General features: G+C 58.7%; 1 protein-coding gene across 3 annotated transcripts; it reads left to right on the top strand.

Annotated features, from left to right (window-relative positions):
• The first annotated feature begins 1,486 nt into the window (after positions 1-1,486).
• ADAMTS10 (ADAM metallopeptidase with thrombospondin type 1 motif 10) lies at positions 1,487-21,216 on the top strand. 3 transcript variants are annotated; one of them, XM_075546374.1, is made up of 25 exons: positions 1,487-1,641; positions 5,507-5,696; positions 5,971-6,317; positions 6,799-6,955; positions 7,890-8,107; positions 10,657-10,740; positions 10,842-10,987; positions 11,337-11,380; positions 11,497-11,602; positions 11,682-11,828; positions 12,008-12,149; positions 14,353-14,460; positions 14,609-14,754; positions 14,838-14,901; positions 16,060-16,162; positions 16,360-16,493; positions 16,577-16,700; positions 17,163-17,243; positions 17,337-17,500; positions 17,580-17,706; positions 17,803-17,932; positions 18,967-19,171; positions 19,418-19,594; positions 19,678-19,837; positions 20,466-21,216. In XM_075546374.1, the coding sequence occupies exons 2-25, from the start codon at positions 5,606-5,608 to the stop codon at positions 20,573-20,575; spliced, it is 3,315 nt and encodes a 1,104-aa protein (XP_075402489.1). In that variant the 5' UTR covers positions 1,487-1,641; positions 5,507-5,605; the 3' UTR covers positions 20,576-21,216. The 3 variants fall into 3 exon arrangements, with proteins under 3 accessions (XP_075402489.1, XP_075402480.1, XP_075402472.1); XM_075546365.1 differs by lacking the exon at positions 1,487-1,641 and adding an exon at positions 1,674-3,551 and having other exon boundaries at positions 17,337-17,482; XM_075546357.1 differs by lacking the exon at positions 1,487-1,641 and adding an exon at positions 1,675-3,551.
• The last annotated feature ends 249 nt before the right edge of the window (positions 21,217-21,465 follow it).

Raw genomic sequence — 21,465 nt, 5'->3', positions numbered from 1 at the left:
AGAGACCAGTTGAGGTTTCACAGTTAATATGCAGTAGAGCCTGGGAGCTCCTGGTCCAAAGCAGCTATGAAGTCCCCAGTTGTGCCTGGGGGCCACTAGGGTGGGAACAGGTGGCTCTACCAGCCACTGGGCTGAGAGGGCAGAGCCTCTGCCATGAGCACAAAGAGGCAACGCACAGACAGCTGCCTCCTTGACAGAAGGGGAGAAATGGGATCGCACAGTCCAGGACAGGCTCCCGGGAAGCTGGCAGGTCACAGAGGGACACAGCTGGCAGGGGTCAGGAGTGGCTCACCCAGACTTGTTCCTCAGATGGTGACTTGGGGTCAGCCTGGGGGAGTGCCAGGGAAAGGTCCTGGTATTTATGGACACCCTGCTGTATTCCTGAGCCCTGGTGGAGGCGTTGAGGATGGAGGTTGTGCTCCCCAGCAGCACACAGCAGGTGCTCTCGGAATGGAAGGGGCTGGATGAAGCTAGGAAGGCCCCTAAGCGGCCCTCATTCCTGGAAAGGTGTTCCTGCTGTTAGTTACCACCGAGCCTATTGCAGCCACAAGTTACAGACTGGCACACCCCCCGCTGGCTTTTCTGCAGCGCATACCCAAACGTTTCTTCCCCTGAGTGGATTTGAACCTCCAACCCCCTAGGCTAGTGGTCCAGTGTAAACCTTTTGCACCAAGGATACAGAAGCTCTGAGAGACCCAAGGCCAAGCCAGGCCCGGCTGGGGGCTGTGCCTGGATGACCCTGACCCATCCTGACCACCTGCCCTTAGGCAAGCCCCACCGGGCAGTCAGACACCTGGGTTTCCACAGCAGCCTGAAGCCCGCTTCCCACATCAGCCCATGTGTGGCCCTACTGATGGAACACTCAGCGTCCCTGCCCGCACCCCGCGTCCACTCGGGGTCCTTGCTGGCCTGTTTCCTCACCTGTGGAATGGGTTCACCAAGGCCCAGGCCCCAGTGACAGGGATGAAGCAGAGAGGCCCAGGGTAGGGCAGACCCCCCAGTGGAGAACTCCAGGAGGGCGGGCCGAGGCGGGCTCCCTACCCCCGCCCGCCTGGGCACGGTGCCTGGCACACGGGAGGCGCCCCATAAGTGCTTGTTTGAGCGCCGACCAGCCCTCAATAAATAACAGCTGTTGTTGATGCTGCCGCTGCTGGCGAGGGAGTGGGCGCTCCCTTCCCCCACCCGAGCGCCCCTCCCCCTCCCGCCCCCCTGCCCCCACCTCCTCCCATTCAAATCTTCCCCTCCCCCTACCACCCCATACCCCCTCCCTTCCTCCACCTCGCTTCACCCCCTCTTAGTTCGCCCTCCCTCCACTGGAGCCTTCCTCCCCTCCCCCACCTTTTTCGCACACGCACCCCCCCCCCCGCGGGGCGCCGTCCTCGGGCGGGGCCGCCCGCGCGCCCGGGTCCCTGGCGGGAGTCCAGCCCGCGGCGCAGGCCGGGCGGCGGCGGGCGGGGCTCTGGCCGCGCGGTTTGGGGGTTTTTTATAACCCTGGCAGGCGGCTCAGGAAGCCCGGCCCGCGCCCCCTCCCCCGGCCACGCCGCCGCGCTCGCCCGCCCGCCCGCCCGCTCCCTCCCTTCCTGCGCGCGGGCCGGCGAGACGGCGGCGGGCACGGCGGGCACGGCGGGCGGCGGGCCGCAGGTAAGGCGGGTCCGGCCGTGCGCCCGCGGGGTCCGCACCGGGGCTGATGGGGGGATGCCCACCAGCGGCAAGCACCCGGAGGCGCCGGCGTTGGTGGGAGCGCCTGCCTGGGCGGGTGTGCAGGCATCCACGTCTGCGTTAAGTGGGGTGTGTCTGCGTGTGTGTGTGTGTGCGTGTGTGTGTGTGTGTGTCTTTGTGTGTCAGGCGATATGGATACGACTTTTGGGGGGGTTGCATGTGTGTGACCATGGAGGTGTTAAGAGCGTAAACCCGAGTGTGGACGTGGGTAACTTTTGCACAGCTCGTGTGCAAGTGCCAGTTGCGTGTGTGTCGAGTGTGTAAAGGCCTGTAAGTGCTGCTGGTGTGGGAAGGGCTGGGCGTGGGGGGGGGCTTGGTGTTTGTCCCCGGCCTGTGTATGTAAATTAGTGTGCCCCGCTGTGCGTGGTGATGAGGGTTTGTGTAGCTGAGAGTGTTTGTGTTAGCTCTGGGGGTGTAAGTGGTGCATTTGTGTACAGATCTGGGTTGGACTTGTGTTTATTTGTAATTGAGTGTGGAAGGGCCCACATTCGTCTGGGCAGTGAGGGGTTGTGTTGTCTGGATGTGAGTGTGTCGTTTGTGTTGATGTGTCTGGGTCTGCCCACTGCCTCCAACCTCTGCCCCTGGGCTGTGCAGGTGACGTCCACCCTCTGGCAAGTTTGTGCCCATCAGTGTGTGCATGTCTGTGGGAGTCGGTGTGTGTCTATGTGTGTGTGTGTGTATCTGTATCTGAGTGTGTGTATGTGTGTATCTGAGTGTCTATGTGTGTTTGTGTGTCTGTCTGTCTGTATCTGTGTGTCTATGTGTGTGTTTGTGTGTGTGCCTATCTGTCTGTGAGTTTGTGTGTGTCTATCTGGGTCTGGGTGTGGGTCTGAGCCGCGCTGCCCACTTTCCCCGCAGCGGGTCACGGAGGCCACTGCTGTCTGTCTCTCTCCGTCTGTCTCCAGGCCGGCGGGCTCAGAGCCTCTAATTAGTGGCGGGAGGGTGGGGGAAGCCAGCCGAGGCGCCCAGAGGCCCCCTCCTCCTGCCGCCAGGCCTTTGTCTGCACTGGGCTGCTCCGCGGAAGCTGCTGCCCAACCAGATGTAGCCAGATGTGAGGTGCCCAGGGGAGGCTGCAGGCCGGTGAGGTTTGGACGTCCAGGCCTTGGCCCCCACAGAGCAGCCACTGCCTCCGACCCCGACCGGGAGGTCTGCTAGAGCCCTGGTCCCTCCAGGATCCCCGGGATGGGATGGAGCCGAAGTTTCCGGGCTGTTTCCGCCGGCATTTCCTCCCGGCTCAGCAACCACTCCAGCCCCGCCTCCAACTCCCTCTTGCCTCTGGAGGAGGGGCTGGGAATGGAGGGCCAGCCACACAGGCACACACTACCTCACTCTCCCGTACACTCAACACACTTACATGCATAGGCTCACACATATTACCTCAAAGCCCCCCCACACACACCTCTCATACACTCGCACATCCCCATGTACATGTTCACAAGTGTACTACCTCAAAGCCCCCTGCTGCCCAAATCCCAGCCCCCAGCCCTTCCTGATTGAAGCCCCCTGGTCCCCACTTTCCCTGGGGGACCCTCATCTTCTCCCCTGGGACCCTGATCTGCCCCCTCCAACCTGCCCCGAGGACTGGGCCCCCTTCCCATAAGCTGCTCCCCTTTGCCTCTGACCAGACCTGCACGGCCTCCCTAGGCCCCTCCCCTGCCTGGCCCTGGCCCTGCCCCCGCATGTCCCCCTTGACCTGAAACACAAAAGGAGTCTGTGAAGTTGTTGGGAGCCAAGGGTCTGTCTTCAGAGGGCTGCTGCTGACGGAGGAGGAGGCAGACGATGGATGCTTGGCCCAGGGCTTGCAAAGTGAATGCTGCCACCTTGGCATGGGGGTGAGGGAGCCCTACCAGGAAGCCGATTATGGGCTACTATAAGGGGACCCTACCAGGGAGTCCAGGTGTGAAAGCAGGTTCTCCAGGGCGCAAGGAGGGAGGAGACCCGGAGTCCCCAGACCCAGCTCAGCCTGAAAACCACCAGGCTTCTTCCTCTTTGTCCCTTCCCCTGTCCTCATCTCCAGAGAGGCCCCCCCCCACCCCCACTCAGAGACCTGCTGAGCACCAGGCTGTCTGAGGCCCTGCCCACTCAGGAAAAAACAAAGGGGCAGGCGCCAGCCCAGCCAAACACTTGGGAACATCGGGGAGTGAGCTCCCCGTCGCTGGCGGGGTGCAAGGAGAAGCGGGTCATGTCACTCTCAGGTCAGCCTCTTGGAGAATCGCAGGCTCCCTCCGCCTGGGGCCCGACTGCTGTGCTCAGACTTGGCCACGCTGCAAAGAAAGCAAGACAGTGTGTGATTAAGGGGGAAATTGCAGGGAGGAAGAGGGTGGGGGCAGGGGGAGGTTTTGGCACAAGGCAGCGGCCCAAAGTGGTGTCTGCGGCAGGCTGTCCCAGGGCAGGGACCAGAGAAACTGAGACCTGCAGAGAGGCTGGTCTGGAGCCTCAGAACTGTGGGCATAATTGGAAGGGAGGCTGCAGGAGCAGGTCCCACGTGGTTTGTGGGGGGGGCAGGGGGTGAACCCCGGGGCAGAAGTCCATAGAAGGGCAGGGGGTCCAGAGATAGTGAATCTTGAGTTTCATCTGGGGTAAAAACCCATAGCTTTCCCGTGTATCCCATGCCAGCCTGTCCTTGCTGCCGCTGTCCCTGTCTCCCACCCTCTTGGCTCCTGTCGTACTAGCCTTGTGGTCTGGGACCGTCACCCAGCCCCTCCCTGCCCCAGGGCCTTTGCACAGGTTTTTCCTTCCACCCGGTGCACTTTTGCAGTGCGCCTCACACCCCTGGCTGCTTCTAAAGAATGTGCCCGACCATCTGAACTTGTCACCTGGGTCTCTTGGTTGATTTGTCTGCCCTCCATCACTCCGGGACAGTGAGCTTATGGGGCAGGGACACCGCAGAGCAAACCAATCCCCAATCCCGGCATGGGTTGCAGACTCCACTCGTTTCTAGCAGTGGGATCCTGCGAATCACAGAGCTGTGTCCTCCTCTGTAGACTGAGTCAAATGAACTTGTACTTGTTGAGTTGCCAGGACAGTCTAAGAGTTTGCACTCCACCGCTGACCCAGAGGTGGGCAGTGTGAACGCCTACAGCCCTCCCGGAAGAGAACACCTGGCAGTCTGCTTCCATTGAAGTCAGGTGGCGCATACTGTTGAGTGGGTTCCAGCTCACACCACTGTCCGGGACAGAGCAGAATGCCCCTTCAAGGTTTCTAGGCTGTCATCTTCCGTGGAAGAGCCCTGGTGTGTGTGTCAGGTGGGCAGGAAGCCTGCGTTAAGCACTAGGCCACTCGCTGAAATGTCAGGAGTTCAAACTCACCAGCTGCTCCAGAGAAGAAAAATTAGGCTGTCTGTTGGTGTGAAGATCTGCAGCCTCAGGAACCCCGTGGGGGCAGTTCTACCCTGCACTGTGAGGTCGCTAGGAATCAGAAGCTCCGGGGCGGACAGTGAGCCTTTGTGGGCCTTTTGTTTGGACTTGGTTCTTTTTTATGGGAGTGGGGTCCTCGGATCTTTTCTCACACATGGGGTCTCTTGGGGCTCTGAAACACTGACCCTCGCCTGTTAACAGTGCTTCTGCCAGGATTCAGTTAAGGTTACAGCCCAGAGAACTCCATGGGACAGGTGTCAGGGTCCCTGCATAAACAGCAACGTGGTTGCTGTTGGGGTCCCGGAATGAGGAAGGGGCCTTCACAGTCTTCAATCGAGAGTTCTGGAATCTTCAGGGTTTGGGCATGGGCTGGGCAGCTGTGCTGGGCAGCTGGGCTTACCCCTGACCTCAACTTCCCACCCACCTACCAGGAGCCCAGGGATGCTGCCCAGGCTGTGAAGAGGGGAGGCAGCGCTGTGGGGGCTGCCGGCAGCCAGGGCTGGAGAGAGACATGTGGACACGTGGCCGCCATGGCTCCCGCCTGCCAGATCCTCCGCTGGGCCCTTGCCCTGGGGCTGGGCCTCACCTTCCAGGTTGCACCGCAGGCCTTCCACTCTCAAGGTAGGGATACTGTAACACCAAGGTCATGGCAGTCCTGTCTCAAGGTCAGGGTAGTCCAGTCTCAAGGTCAAGGTAACAAGGGTAGCAAGAAGGGAGCAGGTTAACACAGTGGGGCCTGGGGGATGGCCCTGGGTTCACTTAGACCCAAGTCTTACACCTGGTGACCTCCATACAGGGTGGCAGTGAAGCCAGTATTACCTATCCCAGCAGCCAGGTGCCATGGCCCAACCCCAGGGCTAATCCCAGTACCCCCTGCCCCACCCTTCACCCACAGATGAATTCCTGTCCAGTCTGGGAAGCTATGAGATCACCTTCCCCACCCGTGTGGACCACAATGGGGCATTGCTGGCCTTCACGCCCCCGGCCCCCCGGAGACAGCGCCGGGGCACCAGGGCCACAGCTGAATCCCGCCTCTTCTACAAGGTGGCTGCACCCAGCACCCACTTCCTGCTGAACCTGACCCACAGCCCCCGCCTGCTGGCAGGGCAAATCTCCGTGGAGTACTGGACCCGAGAGGGCCTGGCCTGGCAGAAGGCTGCCCGGCGCCACTGCCTCTACGCCGGGCACCTGCAGGGTCAAGCGGGCAGCTCTCACGTGGCCATCAGCACCTGTGGGGGCCTGGTGAGCTGAGGGTTTCTGGGGAGAGAGATATGTGTGGGATAGGTAGATACCAGCACTTGACTTCCAGCTTCAGAAGACAGACCTAGCAATCTATTTCCCAAAAGTCCCAGCCCTGAAAACCTTGTGTAGAAGTGCTGTTGTGGACACACGGGGTTGCCAGGAGTCAGAATCAGCTGGATGGCAGCTAACTACAAGATCTGAAATAAGAAACACGTCCCATGCTTCAGAGAAAGATATGATGGGAATATTTTAAGTATTTTCAGCGGGTCCCCACTTTTAGGGTAGAGCTATAGCAGGACTCTGAGGAAAACATGTAGCCTTTGGTGCAGCTGTGAAATTAACAAGCTGACTAGCCATCTTGAGAAGTCAGCAAAGAAAGGGCCGAGGAGCCCCAGGAGGAGTGGACAAAATGACCCGACAGGGACATAGACCTGGGAACCTGAACTGATTCAAACTGCCTGCCTCACCCTCCACCCCACAGCATGGCCTGATTGTGGCCGACGAGGAAGAGTACCTGATTGAGCCCCTGCAAGGTGGGGCCAAGGGATCCCAAGGCCCAGAGGAGAGCGGCCCCCACGTGGTGTACAAGCGCTCCTCCCTGCGTCACCCGCACCTGGACACAGCCTGTGGAGTGAGAGGTATGCCTGGTCTTCAGGGCGGACAGAACAGGTGCTCAGCAGCTCAGCTGAGGCAAAGGTAGGCAGCCGGATCCTTTAAATGTTCCTGAGATTGGCTCTCTCCAGCAAGGGAAGGTAAATAGACATGAAGATGACTGTCATGGAAAGGAGCTGGCTGTCCTCATGGGTCACTGGAGAGAACACCATGGGCATCTGCACACCAGAGATTCGACCAGTGTTTTCCCCAACAGCTGGGCACCCTGGCCTCGCCAAGTTCACATACACACACACACACACACACACACACACAGAACCGTCAGACTGGTGGTGACAGGCAGTGTGTGAGGAGCCTGTTGTGACAACCGCCTGTACAAAGGTGGGCGGGTGGCATAATGTGGGGCAGTGCGGACGGTCAGGCTATGTAGCACAATCAGGGCAGAAGCCCCCAAGGCTCTGGGGACGGGGGCTGCTGGCAGGAAGGCTACGTGATTGCAAGGGCAGGAGGTTGTGCACAGTTCACACGGTTCAACCCACATGTGCAGTGGAATGAGAGAGTCGTACAAACGTGGACTTAGTGGGACACCAGGAGCTGTTGAGCGACTGCTTTGTCGGTGGGACTGTCGTGCACTGGTTCAGACAGACATTGCAGTGTTGCTGGGTAATGCGTAGGCGGGGCTGTCATACAGCAATCAAAGGGGAAGTTGAGCTGAGATACAGCCAGTGTGGCAACGGCCGCTATAGCGTTAGCCTGAACAGAGAGTGGGACACTTGTGCAATCCGATCAGGCAGTGCTGGCAGCCAGTCGGGCACACGCGCCGTCAGAGAGGGGAGCGGGCAGTAACATCTGGAGCAGGGTGACTGGAAGCTGCCTAGCCCAGCAGTTGGTGAGAAAGACAGCCAGCTAGGCAGGGAGGGTACAAGGTCAGCACCTCCCTCACTGTACTGCATCCCCCAGATGAGAAGCCCTGGAAGGGGCGGCCGTGGTGGCTACGAACCCTGAAGCCATCGCCAGCCAGGCCCCTGGGGAATGAAACGGAGCGAGGCCAGCCGGGCCTGAAGCGCTCAGTCAGCCGTGAGCGCTACGTGGAGACACTGGTGGTGGCCGATAAGATGATGGTGGCGTACCATGGGCGCCGAGACGTGGAGCAGTACGTGTTGGCCGTCATGAACATTGTAAGTGCCTCCCCCACCCCGTCCCTGACCTGGACTAGAGCCACCGAATGGAGTGGGCGGGGGTGAGGGCAGAGTCCTGCACCTGGCACTGAACCTAGGAGGGCAGCAGAGTGCAGTGACTGGGAGCTTGGAGGCTGCAGTTCAAATCTCCACTAATGTGTTAGACCAGGTTGATTAGAGAAACAACTTCATTGACTCTCGTATATATGTAAGAGAGAACTTTATATCAAGAAGGAATTATGCATCAATAAAACATCCCAGCCTGGTCCAGATCAAGCCCATAAGTTTGATATTAGCCCACATGTCTGATATTAGCCCATGAATTCCTCTTCAGACTCATGCAACACATGCAATGATGCCGAATGCAGGAACATCACAGGCCGGTGGGTGCAAAGTCTTGTGGATCCAGTGGCGATGGGCTCTGGCTGCCATTAACGTGGCTCCACGTGGCTTGTCAATAGGAACGTGAAGCAGAGAGAGAGGGGCCTGCCTCTTCTGGTGGCTGAGTCAAGAGAGAGGAAGTTCCCAGAATCCTCATGAGAAGGCCACACCCACAAGGAGGGGACATCAGGCTGTGACCTGATGGACAGGCTAGACTCCATCCCCTCATCCTTTTATGTAGTTGACATGAAATTGCATAACTATCACAGCTGTATTTTTGCTATGTTCCCTGGAACAGCATACTTTGCCTTTCTCCCATACCAAATACCAACACACAAGTCAGATCGCCTTTAGGTGGATCCCACTGACGGCCCCCCAATATGAGTCAGCACCAGGCTGTTGTACACCACGCATTTTCAGTGGCTGTTTTTTCCAGAAGCGGATCAACAAGTCTGTCTTCCAAAGCACCTCTGGGTGGAATTGAACCGCCAACCTTTGAGCTAGCCAGCCTGCTGTCAACTATAGCTTTAGTTTGCCCATCTATGAAATGGGGAGGAGAATTGGCCCTACTTGATAAGGGTGTGGAAGATGCAAGAGGCTGATACAGCACCGAGAACAGTGCTTAGCACACAGCACGTGCCACATACTTACTGCCACGTAAAAAAAGCATACCTTTCAGGCGCTCAGTAAGGTTAGCAACACACACGAGCACTCGCTAAATTCTCAACCAAGCCTCCCCCCCCCAAAAAAAAAAACCAAACAACTTCACTGCCATGGAGTAGATGCCAACTCACGGAAGCCATTCGTGAAAGAGTAAGATGGCTCTTTTCGGTTACCAAGGTGGGAATCTTCATTTTCCTGTGGAGCACCTGGTGGGTTTGAACCGCCGACGGTTGGTAATCTTCACAAAGACAACAACCATGGAAACACTAGGGGACGCTATTTCCGTTCTGTCTTATAGGGTTGCTATGTGTCAGCATCAACTCAACAGTGATAGGTTGGGTTGATTCAGGTGACTCTTTAGGAGCACTTGGTGGACTTGAACCCCCGACCTTTCGGTTAGCTTCCCCGAGCCTGCCTCCCTGTAAATGCATGCAAGCTGATGATCCCTGGCTCCACACAAACATACACTACATTCCAGGTCAAAGTAGACCTTGACCAAGACTCTTGACTTCATTGACCTTCCGTGCAATCCTAATGGTAACTGCCTCCCTGGGTGGAGTTCCTGGGGGGGCCATCAGCTGCTGACAGAAAGGTTGTAGGTTTGGGTACACACAGAGGCAACCCAGAAGAGAGGCCTGATGGTCTGCTGTTGAAGAAAAGAAATTTAAAAACCGGCCATTGAAAACTCTGTGGAGCCTAGTTCTGCCCTTGACACACATAATGGGGCCTTTGCGAGTGTGTCTGGACTCGGTAGCACTGGTAGGTACCTCACAGGGGAAGGATAGGTGTGAAGGAAGCCGGGTAGAGCACTTGACACACACTGGTAGATGGTGTGTTAGTAATAGGTAATCTAGTGATTGCTTCACTGCACAGAATAGGAAGACAAGAAGGTTTAGTAGACCACCCACAGTGTCAGTCTCTGGGGCACCACATCCTGCCTTCCAGGTATTCCCAGTTTTACCTAAAACCTTTCCCCAGGGTTTCCGAGGGGTATTACAGAGGGCAGTGATGCCCCGGGCTCCTGCCCAGCCTGGCCTCCTGGTTTCCCCACCATCTTCTGGCCCACTTCCTCTCCTCTGACCACGAGCTCCAGAACTTCCTGTTTCTCCGTGGTCCCACCTTCCCAAGATGCCCTTAGGAAACTAGAATTCAGCCATAGCTGCACATTCTCTCAGACTTCCTCGGGGTGAGACCGTCGAGGCCACCAATTGAGGGTGGGCAGGCAGGGGGACAAACTTGAGTGGGATTGAGCTGAAAAGAAACATGCTAGTAATAAGCCTTGGATCCCACTGCTGATGCCAACCAGCTAACCTAACCTCTCTTGGTTTGCTCACCTGTAAAACGGGGGTGAGCAGATCCGTGCAGCTGACTTCACCCGAAGCTGGCCAGACAGTAGAGGGCTTGGTAGGAGACAGCTGTTGGGGGGTTTTGTGTGTTCCTTTATGACTTTGTTTTTACTCTGGGCTCCTCTTAAGACTCGGTCTCTCTTGTTTCTTGGAGGTCAGGTTGCCAAACTTTTCCAGGACTCGAGTCTGGGAAACAACATTAACATCCTCGTCACACGTCTCATCCTCCTCACAGAGGACCAGGTACAGGTGCCCCACCCCGTACCCGCCACACCAGCATTGCCCGCGCACCCGAGGGTGCTGTGGCTGGTACCCACCATGTGCCTCACTCTGTCCGCCCCCAGCCCACCCTGGAGATTACCCACCATGCTGGAAAGTCCCTGGACAGCTTCTGTAAGTGGCAGAAATCCATCGTTAACCACAGCGGCCATGGCAACGCCATCCCAGAGAACGGGGTGGCCAACCATGACACGGCAGTACTCATCACACGGTGAGTGCCCAGGGCGCCAGGCCGAGGGCCAGGGACCACCACGGTCCAAGCTGCGAGGGGCAGACAGGCTGGGTGGAAAGGTGAGCCAGGGACCCGGAGGGCCCACGGGGCATATGTTGGGAAGGCGGGGGTATGAGACCATTTGGGCCCTGATGCATTCACACTCTCTTCCATCCGCTCATTTATTTGGTCGCGCGCATGCCCTTGGCATCCCGGAAGTCAGCTGGGGGCAGGCAGTGCGTAAGGCTGAGTCCAAGCCACGCTCAGCCCCCAAAGATAAGCGTGGGGAGATCCCAGGGGCTTAGGAAGGTAACCCAGTCTCCTGACTCCTCTCCCTCTCCCTCCACAGCTATGATATCTGCATCTACAAGAACAAGCCCTGTGGCACGCTAGGTACCTGACCCCTAGAGGTGACGGCCCCCCTGGGAAGGCAGTGGGCTGGGGGAGCCTTCAGAGGGTGTGGCCAGAGCAGGCCACGCCCCCAGCCCCACCCACACGCTCCTTCCCAGGCCTGGCCCCGGTGGGAGGGATGTGCGAGAGGGAGCGGAGCTGCAGCATCAACGAAGACATCGGCCTGGCCACGGCGTTTACCATCGCCCATGAGATCGGACACACGTGAGGCCCGGGGATGCGCGCGGGCCTGGGCAGGTCCCCCCAACAGCCTGCAGAGCCAATGGCTCGCTCCTTTCCGCAGGTTCGGCATGAACCATGACGGCGTGGGGAACAGCTGTGGGGCCCGCGGTCAGGACCCGGCTAAGCTCATGGCTGCTCACATCACGATGAAGACCAACCCGTTCGTGTGGTCATCCTGCAGCCGCGACTACATCACCAGCTTCCTGGAGTGAGGACCCCCCCGCCCGCCCCCCCCACACACACTGGCCTGCCAGGGATGGGGACTGCTATCACACGGCAGCGGGGTGGGGGACGGGCTCCGAGAAAGGGATCCTTCCGCTGGGGAGATAAGGGCCACTCCCTGGGGGAGTGTCCCCTAATGTGACAGCTGGCCCCCTATCGCCGCAGCTCGGGCCTGGGGCTGTGCCTGAACAACCGGCCCCCCAGACGGGACTTTGTGTACCCGACGGTGGCGCCGGGCCAGGCCTACGATGCGGATGAGCAGTGCCGGTTCCAGCATGGAGTCAAATCGCGCCAGTGTAAATACGGGGTAGAGAGAGCCTTCCTGCTTTCCTTCCTGGGAGGGGAGAGGGCACGGCCACCGGGGAGAGGGGTGACCCCACTGGGGGCAAGGTAGACAGACCGATGTCTGAGACAGATCCCCCTTGAGAACAACAGGCCTTTCCAGAGTGGGTCTCATGGTTCTCCAGGCTGGTCCAGATTTCAGTGCTAGACAGGAGAGAGCCCTCAGAAAGCCACCGGTGGGCAAGGGCCGAAATCTTAAAATCGGGCAGTTTTTAACCAAATGGCCAGATGGGGTGGAGGTAATTTCCCCCTGAGGACAGGCCCACTTCCTCCCTGGGGAGAACATCAGACCACACCTAACAGGGACACCCTGTCTTAACTCCCATGTCCCCACGAGCCTCCTGGCCCCTGTCCTTGACCAGATGGGCTCGGAGGCTGCTGATCATTGCCCCTTCCCACCACCACCACCACAAGGTCTAGACCCAGTTCTCAAAGCCCCACAGATAGGGAGCCAAGGCCCCACAGTCATACCAACTGCTCCCCCTTCAATACTGGAATCTAGTCGACTTCCTGCCCTGCCACCCCGAGCCACTGCTCAGTCAGGGTCTGTCCCTCAGCTCCCTAAAACAGTGCTGACCGCTAGGGCCCATCCACAACTCTCTAACACCCTCGCAACTGAAAGGGTCCCAGGGGAAGTGTGTAGGCCAGGTTCGAGCTAATGCTACGACAGTCAGCTGCCGGCTGTTGAAATGTTCTTGCTTCATGTTCCTGGCTCTCAAACACCAAACAATTGACATGGCAAGACAAGGAGACCAGCCCTGGCACAATGCCTGTCAACATCCCCACGCTCCCACCACCACCCCAGCCCTAACTCAGCTGGTGATTTTAGAGCTCTCCCGGCAAAGCCCTAAAGGATTCCAAAGCTACCCCTGAGGACTACTGTGTGCTGGGTGTTCTCAGAGCACATGCACTGCACTAAGCATGTTGTCTGGATCATCTCTATACCCCGGGTGGGCCTGCAGTCTGTCCCCATGGTACAGATGAGGGGACCAGCCTTAGGAGGTGGGCTTGTCCATGACCCCAGTTCCAGGACGTGACCGGGCAGGAATTTGAACCCAAGCCTCTCTGATTCCAAATTCTAAACATAAGGAGAGGAGGGAACCTGTCAGAGCATCAAGCCTGGGTTGCTGTTAACTAGTTATTGGATTAGGAGAATTATTGACTGCATGCACATACAGAAGGATCTGGACCAAGGATGGCTGTGGTCACTGTTCCTGAGTAGCCTTCACAGAACGCAAGCATTATATTGGTCATCCTGTAGCTGAGGAATCTGTCTGGATTCGGGCCTTTAGGAGTGGCCAGAAACTCACTCGGCTAGACCACAGCAGCCCCTTATTGAGAAGAGGCCTGAAATAGCCAGAAGAGTGGGTTCTCTGTAAGAGGTGTCAGAAGTGGGATTGGGGTCATGGTGGGCCTAACCGCAAAGTCTCAGTGTGGGAGGATTCAGCCCAAAGAGAGGAGTGGAGTGGGTGTATTTATAAAAGGCACAGATGGGTCTCCCCATCTCAGAGGGGGAGCCTATGGATTTGACCCTATGGAAGGTAGAGAGCCTTCGGTCAGGCCACAGCTGAACCTGCCAGGGCTGCACCAGCTTCCTGCCAAGGACAGAACTTGCTGCCAGCCCAGGCGGAATTCAAACAGGAAAATGGGCTGGTTTTTCACTGGAGGAAGAAGACACGACTACCTCACATAGGCGCAGCTAGCCTCATCCCCTGGTCCACACACCCCATCCCCTGAAATTGCTTAAACACCTCAGGGGCCACCCAGGGCAGGTGAGGGAACCAGGAGGGCCATCCAGCTGAGCCCTGGACCTCAGCCACCTCTAGGCCTGACTTTCCAGAGCCAATAGTGTCTCCAGAAGGAAGCTAGATTCCTGCCTGGCCCTCCTTAGGAGGAGACATCAGGTATGAATTACAGAATGTGGTTGCACAGTCGTTAGCTGTGGCTGGGACTTAGTTTTCTCACAGGGTGATGGGGACAATTTGCCCAAAGGTGCCCATGACACCCATCGGTATGCTTCATAAGCATAGCTTTTGGTGGTGGAGGGCACCCAAGAAGACCTACCAAGACCCAGGACCAGAGCGCTGGGGCCGTTTCCCTGGCGGGTTCTCCCTAGCCCAGGGAGGGGGGAAGGGAGGGCGAGCCTGAGTCAGCGCCTTGGCCCGCAGGAGGTCTGCAGCGAACTGTGGTGTCTGAGCAAGAGCAACCGGTGCATCACCAATAGCATCCCGGCCGCCGAGGGTACGCTGTGCCAGACGCACACCATCGACAAGGGGGTGAGCGCCAGCCACGCCTCTGGTACTTGTCTGGGGATTGGGCCTGCCCTGCACTCCAGCCACGCCTACCTGCCCAGGCCCCAGCCCATCCCACTGGGACAAGGAGGGGTCTGGAGTCACCCCTGGTTCCCTTCCTGTCCTCCCACAGTGGTGCTACAAGCGAGTATGTGTCCCTTTCGGGTCACGCCCAGAGGGTGTAGATGGAGCCTGGGGTTCGTGGACCCCATGGGGTGACTGCAGCCGGACTTGTGGCGGTGGCGTGTCCTCTTCCAGCCGGCACTGCGACAGCCCAAGGTCAGGCCTCTGAAGCCCACCGCGGTCCCCACCCTGTGTGCCCCGTCTCCTACGCCATCTGTCTCTTCCCCTCTGTCCTCCAGGCCAACCATAGGGGGCAAGTACTGTCTGGGCGAGAGACGGCGGTACCGGTCTTGCAACATGGATGTGAGTCTCCTTAAACCCGGTGCCCAGGGTCCCTTCGACCCACAGGAAAATAGCTTCCCCTGCAATACCTGCCCCTGCCCCAGGGATCTGACCCTTTCTGACTCTTCTTTTGCCTTGATATTTTATTATTCTTGGTGGCAGTCTGCAACTGAGCCGACATCCATTTTTCTGGTTGGTTACCCACTTCCCACAGGCCGTGTTGTTCCATCATTATTTAGACCCTTACCTTTCGGCCCCAGGTAGGTCATCATTCCCGGGAGCACCGTGCTCAAGGCAAAGATAGATTCCAAGCATGACATGTAGGGGTTCCTCGGTCTCCATGGAGCCGCGGGAGTCTGGCTTCCATATGGGTTTGAAATTCAGTCCCACATCGTGCCTTCTTTAAACTGGATCCACCTGTTGGTTCTTCCGCCCCAGTGCTCAGGAGCAGGGCACCATCCATTTCTTCTGGTCTCATAATAATCTTCCACATCCTAACATATTCAAGCTCAGCCTGGCTGATTCCGTCAGCGATTGATCGCCAGGCCTTTCTTCCAGGGTCCACTGCTCCTTAAGCACTGCGTTTCCCCGTGGCTGAGTGCTAGTGGTAGATCATCCCTCTAGGCCCCTGATAATCATAAAGTACTGAACAGAATGCAACCCCCCAACCCAGAGTCTGCTCCAGAAAGCCCCCCCACTGTCGGCTGCCTCGGTGTCACTCCCAACTTGCCCCACCTGTCACCTGTTGCTTTCATTTGATTGGGCTCCATGCACCAGAGGACCTATGCTGCCAGTCCTGCACTGTCCCTGTTACTGGGTGTGGTTGGACGATGGGAGTCCATTGAGTGTTCACAGGCTGAGTTTCAGAAGTAGAACACTGGGCTGTGTCTTCCTAGTCCATCTACTTCTGAAAGCACGACTGAAATCTGTCCAGCACCCCAGTAACCCTCCAGCCTCCACTGCACATGGTGGTGTCTGCCCTGACCAGGAATTGAACTCAGGTCCCCAGCATGGAAGGCAGGAATGCCCCTGCACTGTACCAGACACTGAGTTCCACCTCACATCCATCTTAGCCCAGGCCACTGTCTGCCACCCCAGAGCCAACAACGTAAGCTTCTCCCGGGGCTTCTTCCTGACACTAGTATCCCATAACTGGTTTCTGTCCCTCCCGTGCCCCAGGACTGTCCCCCAGGCTCCCAGGACTTCAGGGAGATGCAATGTTCCGAATTTGATAGCGTCCCCTTCCGAGGGAAGTTCTACACGTGGAAGACGTACAGAGGAGGTGAGTGGGGGGCTACGAGGACAGTGTGGGTGTGCCCGGCTGCATCTCAGGGTCTGCCCCGAGCCCTCCCCTGACCAGAGTCCGAGGAACGGGCTACAACAGGACACTAGGAGTACCCACCACCCATCCCACCCCCACCCCCCGGGGAGTTGGCCGGACTCCCGGGGCCCTCGGTGTGACGGGGCCGTGCCCCCCAGGGGGCGTGAAGGCCTGCTCCCTCACGTGCCTCGCCGAGGGCTTCAACTTCTACACGGAGCGGGCAGCAGCCGTGGTAGATGGGACACCCTGCCGCCCAGACACGGTGGACATCTGCGTCAGCGGCGAGTGCAAGGTGGAAGGGGATGCCCGGGGGATGGAGGCATGGAGGGGGGTGTCTGTGGGCACCTCCTTGAGCCTCGCCCCCACCTTCTCCAGCATGTGGGCTGTGATCGCGTCCTGGGCTCTGACCTGCGTGAAGACAAGTGTCGTGTGTGTGGTGGTGACGGGAGTGCCTGCGAGACCATCGAGGGGGTCTTTAACCTAGCCCTGCTGGGGGCCGGTGAGAGACCCCAGCTTCCCTCCCATACGCCAATTGGGGGCCCCCAGGTCTGGCTCAGAGATACTAGTGAACATCTCCCTAGTGATGCTGGGCGGTGCCCTGGTGCTAGACCTTGCTGGTTGGGATGTCAGTTGGGAGGTGGGAGGACGGCCCTGGGTGGTGTGAATGCTGAATGTGCTCGCTGCTAACCCAGAGGATGGAAGTTCAAGTCCATCTTGGGCACCTTGGAAGCAAGGCCTGGCAATCTCCTTCTGAAAACTCAGCACTGGGGGAAAAAAGAACCCTGACCCATGCATGCGGGCTTGCCAAGCGTCTAAATAGACTTGACAATAATTGTTTTTTAAGGGACTCGGGGGAGAGGGGGGCTCCCTATGGTTATCTGTAGTCATCAGGGGGGGCAGATGTGGGGGAGGAGGCAGGTGTAAGGGAATGGACCTCTGACATCTGAATGCCACTGTCCAGGGTACCAGGAAGTCGTCTGGATCCCCAAAGGCTCCGTCCACATTTTCATCCAGGACCTGAACCTCTCCCTCAGTCACCTGGGTGAGCTGAATGTGAGGGTGACGCTGGGTTTCGGGGGGCATGGCGTGGGGGGACCAGTGAGGCTAAAGTTCTGACCCCTGCACCATCTCCCAGCCCTGAAGGGGGACCAGGAGTCCCTGCTGCTGGAAGGGCTTCCTGGGACCCCCCAGCCCCACCGTCTGCCCCTGGCTGGAACCACCTTTCAGCTCCGACAGGGGCCAGAGCAGACTCAAAGCTTGGAAGCCTTGGGACCTATCAACGTATCTCTTGTTGTCATGGTAACAATGGGGGTGTCTAGGGTGGGGCTTGAGCCTGCCTGAAGCCCCAGTGTGACCACTGCCATGTCCCACTCACCAGGTGCTGGCACGGACAGAACTGCCCCCACTTCGCTACCGCTTCAACGCGCCCATCGCCCGCTATGCCCTGCCACCCTACTCCTGGCACTACGCGCCCTGGACCCAGTGCTCTGCTCAGTGTGCTGGTGGTGAGGCTGTGTGGGGAGGGCTGGTGGGGTGGACCGCCAGGCAGGGGGTAGGGGTGGGGGCGGCAGGACTGAGCGGGGCCTCTCGCCCCTCCCCAGGCAGCCAGGTGCAGGCGGTAGAGTGCCGCAGCCAGCTGGACAGAGCGGCCGTGGCCCCGCACCACTGCAGCGCCCACAGCAAGCTGCCCAAGAGGCAGCGTGCCTGCAACACGGAGCCCTGCCCACCAGAGTAAGTGTGAGGGGCCACCCAGGGTAGGGGGGAGTGCCCTTGGGAATAGGGAACAGATCTGGTGGGCATTGAGGGGGGTGGTGCGCCCTAAATTCCTATGTTTGAGGGGGTCAGGTGACAATATTTCCATAACTGGGGTGATAGTGCACCCCCAAGTTGAGTAAGAGTCAGAAAGTGGTGCTCCCTGGATAAGCCAACCATGAGGCAGACGACAGCATCTCCCCTTCCATTAATGTCGCTCCCATAGGCTTGCTTTCGTGCCCTTGTTTTCTCTTTTAATTTTCCGTTTTTTCCCTCTCTTTTAATTTTCTCTGGTGAATTGGGGGACGGTTTGCAGACCAGGTGATCAGTTTTCCATTCCGACATGCGAGTTGTCCCCCCTCACTGAGTGCAGTCCACACAGTGCCCTCAGGCACCTCCTTACCAGGGCTCCAACTTTGACCTTGGGCTGCCCTTTGGATCGCAAACGGTTTATGATTCTAGGGAGTGTGTAGACCCTCCCTCCTGTCATTGTTTCGCTGATAGCTCTCTCGGTTGGTTGTTTGCGGAAAATTGAAGGGGGGGGGGTGAGTTTTGTTCCAGCCCCATCATCTCACGGTCTCCAGGTCTCCATCCAACCAGTAAGGATGGGCTCATGAGTTTGAGTCTCCTTCCACATTTGTCGCCCACTCCATCCAGTCCAGGACCCTTGGATGTGATCCTTTCCAAAGTGGCTGGTAATGGTGGCCGGGCACCATCTAGCGCCTCTCAGTTCTCAGGTTGTAGAGGCTGGCGTTCCAAGTGCTTGGGCCGCTACTGGATTGCTTCCAGGCACCGTTAGTGGATTGCGTCCACTACTGTGGAGAAGACCAATAGTTGCCCACCGGGGATAGTTCTCTTAAGCTCAGGAGCATGCGCTTGGCTGGGCAACAGCCCTCCTGGTGCCAGCTTGCATAAGGATGCAGGGGCCACGGAGGTGATGGTGCCTCAGGACCTGGGGGAAGCAACGTGACCTCTCTGAGCTCTGCCCACCCCATCCTCCCTCACCCTTGCAGCTGGGTTGTAGGGAACTGGTCGCGCTGCAGCCGCAGCTGTGACGCCGGAGTGCGCAGCCGTTCTGTTGTGTGCCAACGCCGCGTATCCGCTGCGGAGGAGAAGGCTCTGGACGACAGCGCATGCACGCAGCCCCGCCCTCCTGTGCTCGAGGCCTGCCAGGGTCCCATCTGCCCTCCGGAGTGGGCCGCCCTTGACTGGTCTGAGGTCAGCCACTGATCCCTCTCCCCAGCCCTCATGCGCCCATCCTGCCCCTGCGCATAAAGAACAGACACTGGGGTGCTCAAGGTCCCAGGGTTAAGCTCCTCCTAGGAAGCTTCCTGTTGACCTTTGAACGGGATCAGTGAGATGCCCTCACCCCCAACTTGACCTCTTCCTGCATGCTTGTGGCAACCCGGGGTGCCAACGCCCTGCACGCTATGGACCAGGGTGGAACGCCCCTTCCACCTACAGTGTACCCCCAGCTGTGGGCCCGGCCTCCGCCATCGCGTGGTCCTTTGTAAGAGCGCTGACCAACGTGCCACACTACCCCCTGCGCACTGCTCCCCCGCAGCCAAGCCACCAGCCACCATGCGCTGCAACTTGCGTCGTTGCCCCCCAGCCCGCTGGGTAGCCGGCGAGTGGGGCGAGGTAAGAAGGCGTGCCTAGGGGGGCAGGAGGTGGGGGCAGGGTGGAAGTGGGCGGCGTGGCAGGCAAATGGCAACTCCCCACAGTGCTCTGCCCAGTGTGGCTTCGGGCAGCAGCATCGCCCCGTGCGCTGCACCAGCCACATGGGCCAGCCATCGCGGGAATGCACCGAGGCGCTGAGACCGCCCGCCACGCAGCAGTGCGAGGCCAAGTGCGAGAGTGCGCCCGCTGAGGATGGCCCAGAAGGTACACGGGCAGGAGACGGGGTGGGCAAACCACGATTGAGGGGGCACTGCGCAGAAGCAAGGGCACCACGGGAGGGCTTGGAGGAACGGGACCAGGGACCCTATAACTTCCCAAATGGTCACAATGTTTTCCCTTGTCTCCACCAAGCCATCTGCCCCGAAATATTTATGAAGTGCACCCGTGTGCTATATAGACAAGGTCCTTCGGTGAAATGGTTAACCATTAGAACCCACCCAAAAGGTACTGTGGAAGGAAGGTCTGGGGTTCTGCGTCCGAAAGATCCTTGCCATTAAAAACCCCATGGACCAGTTCTACCTGCATACATGGGGCAACCACCAAACCCCTTCCTGACGACTTCGGCCGTACTGTAAGCTGAAGGAGTTCTTAGGTAGTGTAAACACACCTGGCCGTTCACAGAAAGGTGGGATGTTCAAGGGTACCTGAAAGCTGCCCTGTGGAGCTCAGGTCTACTCTGACACACATGGGGTCGCCAGGAGTCCTTATCAACTGGCTTGGGTTTTTGACAGTTGAAAGTGGGTGACATAGAGAAGCAGAGTTTTGTGCAAGCAGGAGCCCCCCCCCCCCCGCCCCGCGCAGACCTGATGCCCCCACTTTCTTCCACAACCAGAGTGCAAGGATGTGAACAAGGTCGCTTACTGCCCCCTGGTGCTCAAATTCCAGTTCTGCAGCCGAGCCTACTTCCGCCAGATGTGCTGTAAAACCTGCCAGGGCCGCTAGGGGACAGACGCGCCGCACCTGGAGCCACAGCTGGGCGCCCGCGGGGTGGGAGGGGAGGCGGGGTGGTGGCGCTGAGTGTGAGATCTGCCCTGGGCCGGTCGAGGGGGTGGAGCAAGCGGAAGCTGGAGGTGTAAGGTGGGGTGGAGCCTGAAGTTATTTATTGGCGGGACCCCAAACTGGAGATGGGGAGGAGCTAGTCACCTCCAGGTCCCCTCTTCAGCCCCCCACCCCAGTTCACATGGTAAGACACACACACACACCCCTCCAGGATGGGATTGGGCGGGGACAGCTATTCTCCCTAAGATGCCCTACCCCCCACCCCTAGGGAGTCCCTTTGATGGGAATATGTACTGTGAAGAGGGGGGAAGGGAAGGGGGGGTCTACTGGTGCTCTGTCCCCACCACTGTCCGTCCCCCTCCACTCCGAGCTGGGAGGAGGGGGCTTAGCACCACCATCCCCCTGGCCAGACCAGCTGCAGGGGTGGCGAGGAACTGGTAAGACTCAAGCCAGCCTCAGCCCTGCCTGCCCCAGGGGGCCTGCCATCCAGCTTCCCCACATCATGGTGCTACAGGCCCTGCCCTGGGGCCCACAAACGCCTCACCGGGAAGCCCCCTCATCAATAAAGTTTTGTCTCGTGTAGACTTCCGCGTGCGTCGTGGTGTATCTAGGTCCCTCCCTCCCCTGCACCACTCACAAGTGGGTCTCATACCCAAAGGGGACTTTTGTCAGCATCTCCTCAAGGTCTGCAAAGCCGCCCACTCCTAGCAGGAGTGAATTTCCTCAGTCACACCCCCTCACTCCACCTCTGGGTCTTCACTCCAGCCAGGGGCATCCTCCCCTGCCGCCGGACCACCCACCCAGTCCCTCCAGCTCCCCCCAGAAGCCTTTCC

Source organism: Tenrec ecaudatus, chromosome 1, assembly GCF_050624435.1.
Source record: "Tenrec ecaudatus isolate mTenEca1 chromosome 1, mTenEca1.hap1, whole genome shotgun sequence".
Taxonomy (NCBI): domain Eukaryota; kingdom Metazoa; phylum Chordata; class Mammalia; order Afrosoricida; family Tenrecidae; genus Tenrec; species Tenrec ecaudatus.
The sequence above is the reverse complement of the archived record's forward strand: the minus strand, read 5'-3'. Positions and strand labels throughout refer to the sequence as shown.

Coding starts and splice junctions, on each gene's coding strand:
- ADAMTS10 (XM_075546357.1), top strand. Junction 14,461..14,608: donor CGCACACCATCGACAAGGGG/GTGAGCGCCAGC, acceptor GTCCTCCCACAG/TGGTGCTACAAGCGAGTATG. Junction 16,163..16,359: donor GTGGAAGACGTACAGAGGAG/GTGAGTGGGGGG, acceptor CGTGCCCCCCAG/GGGGCGTGAAGGCCTGCTCC.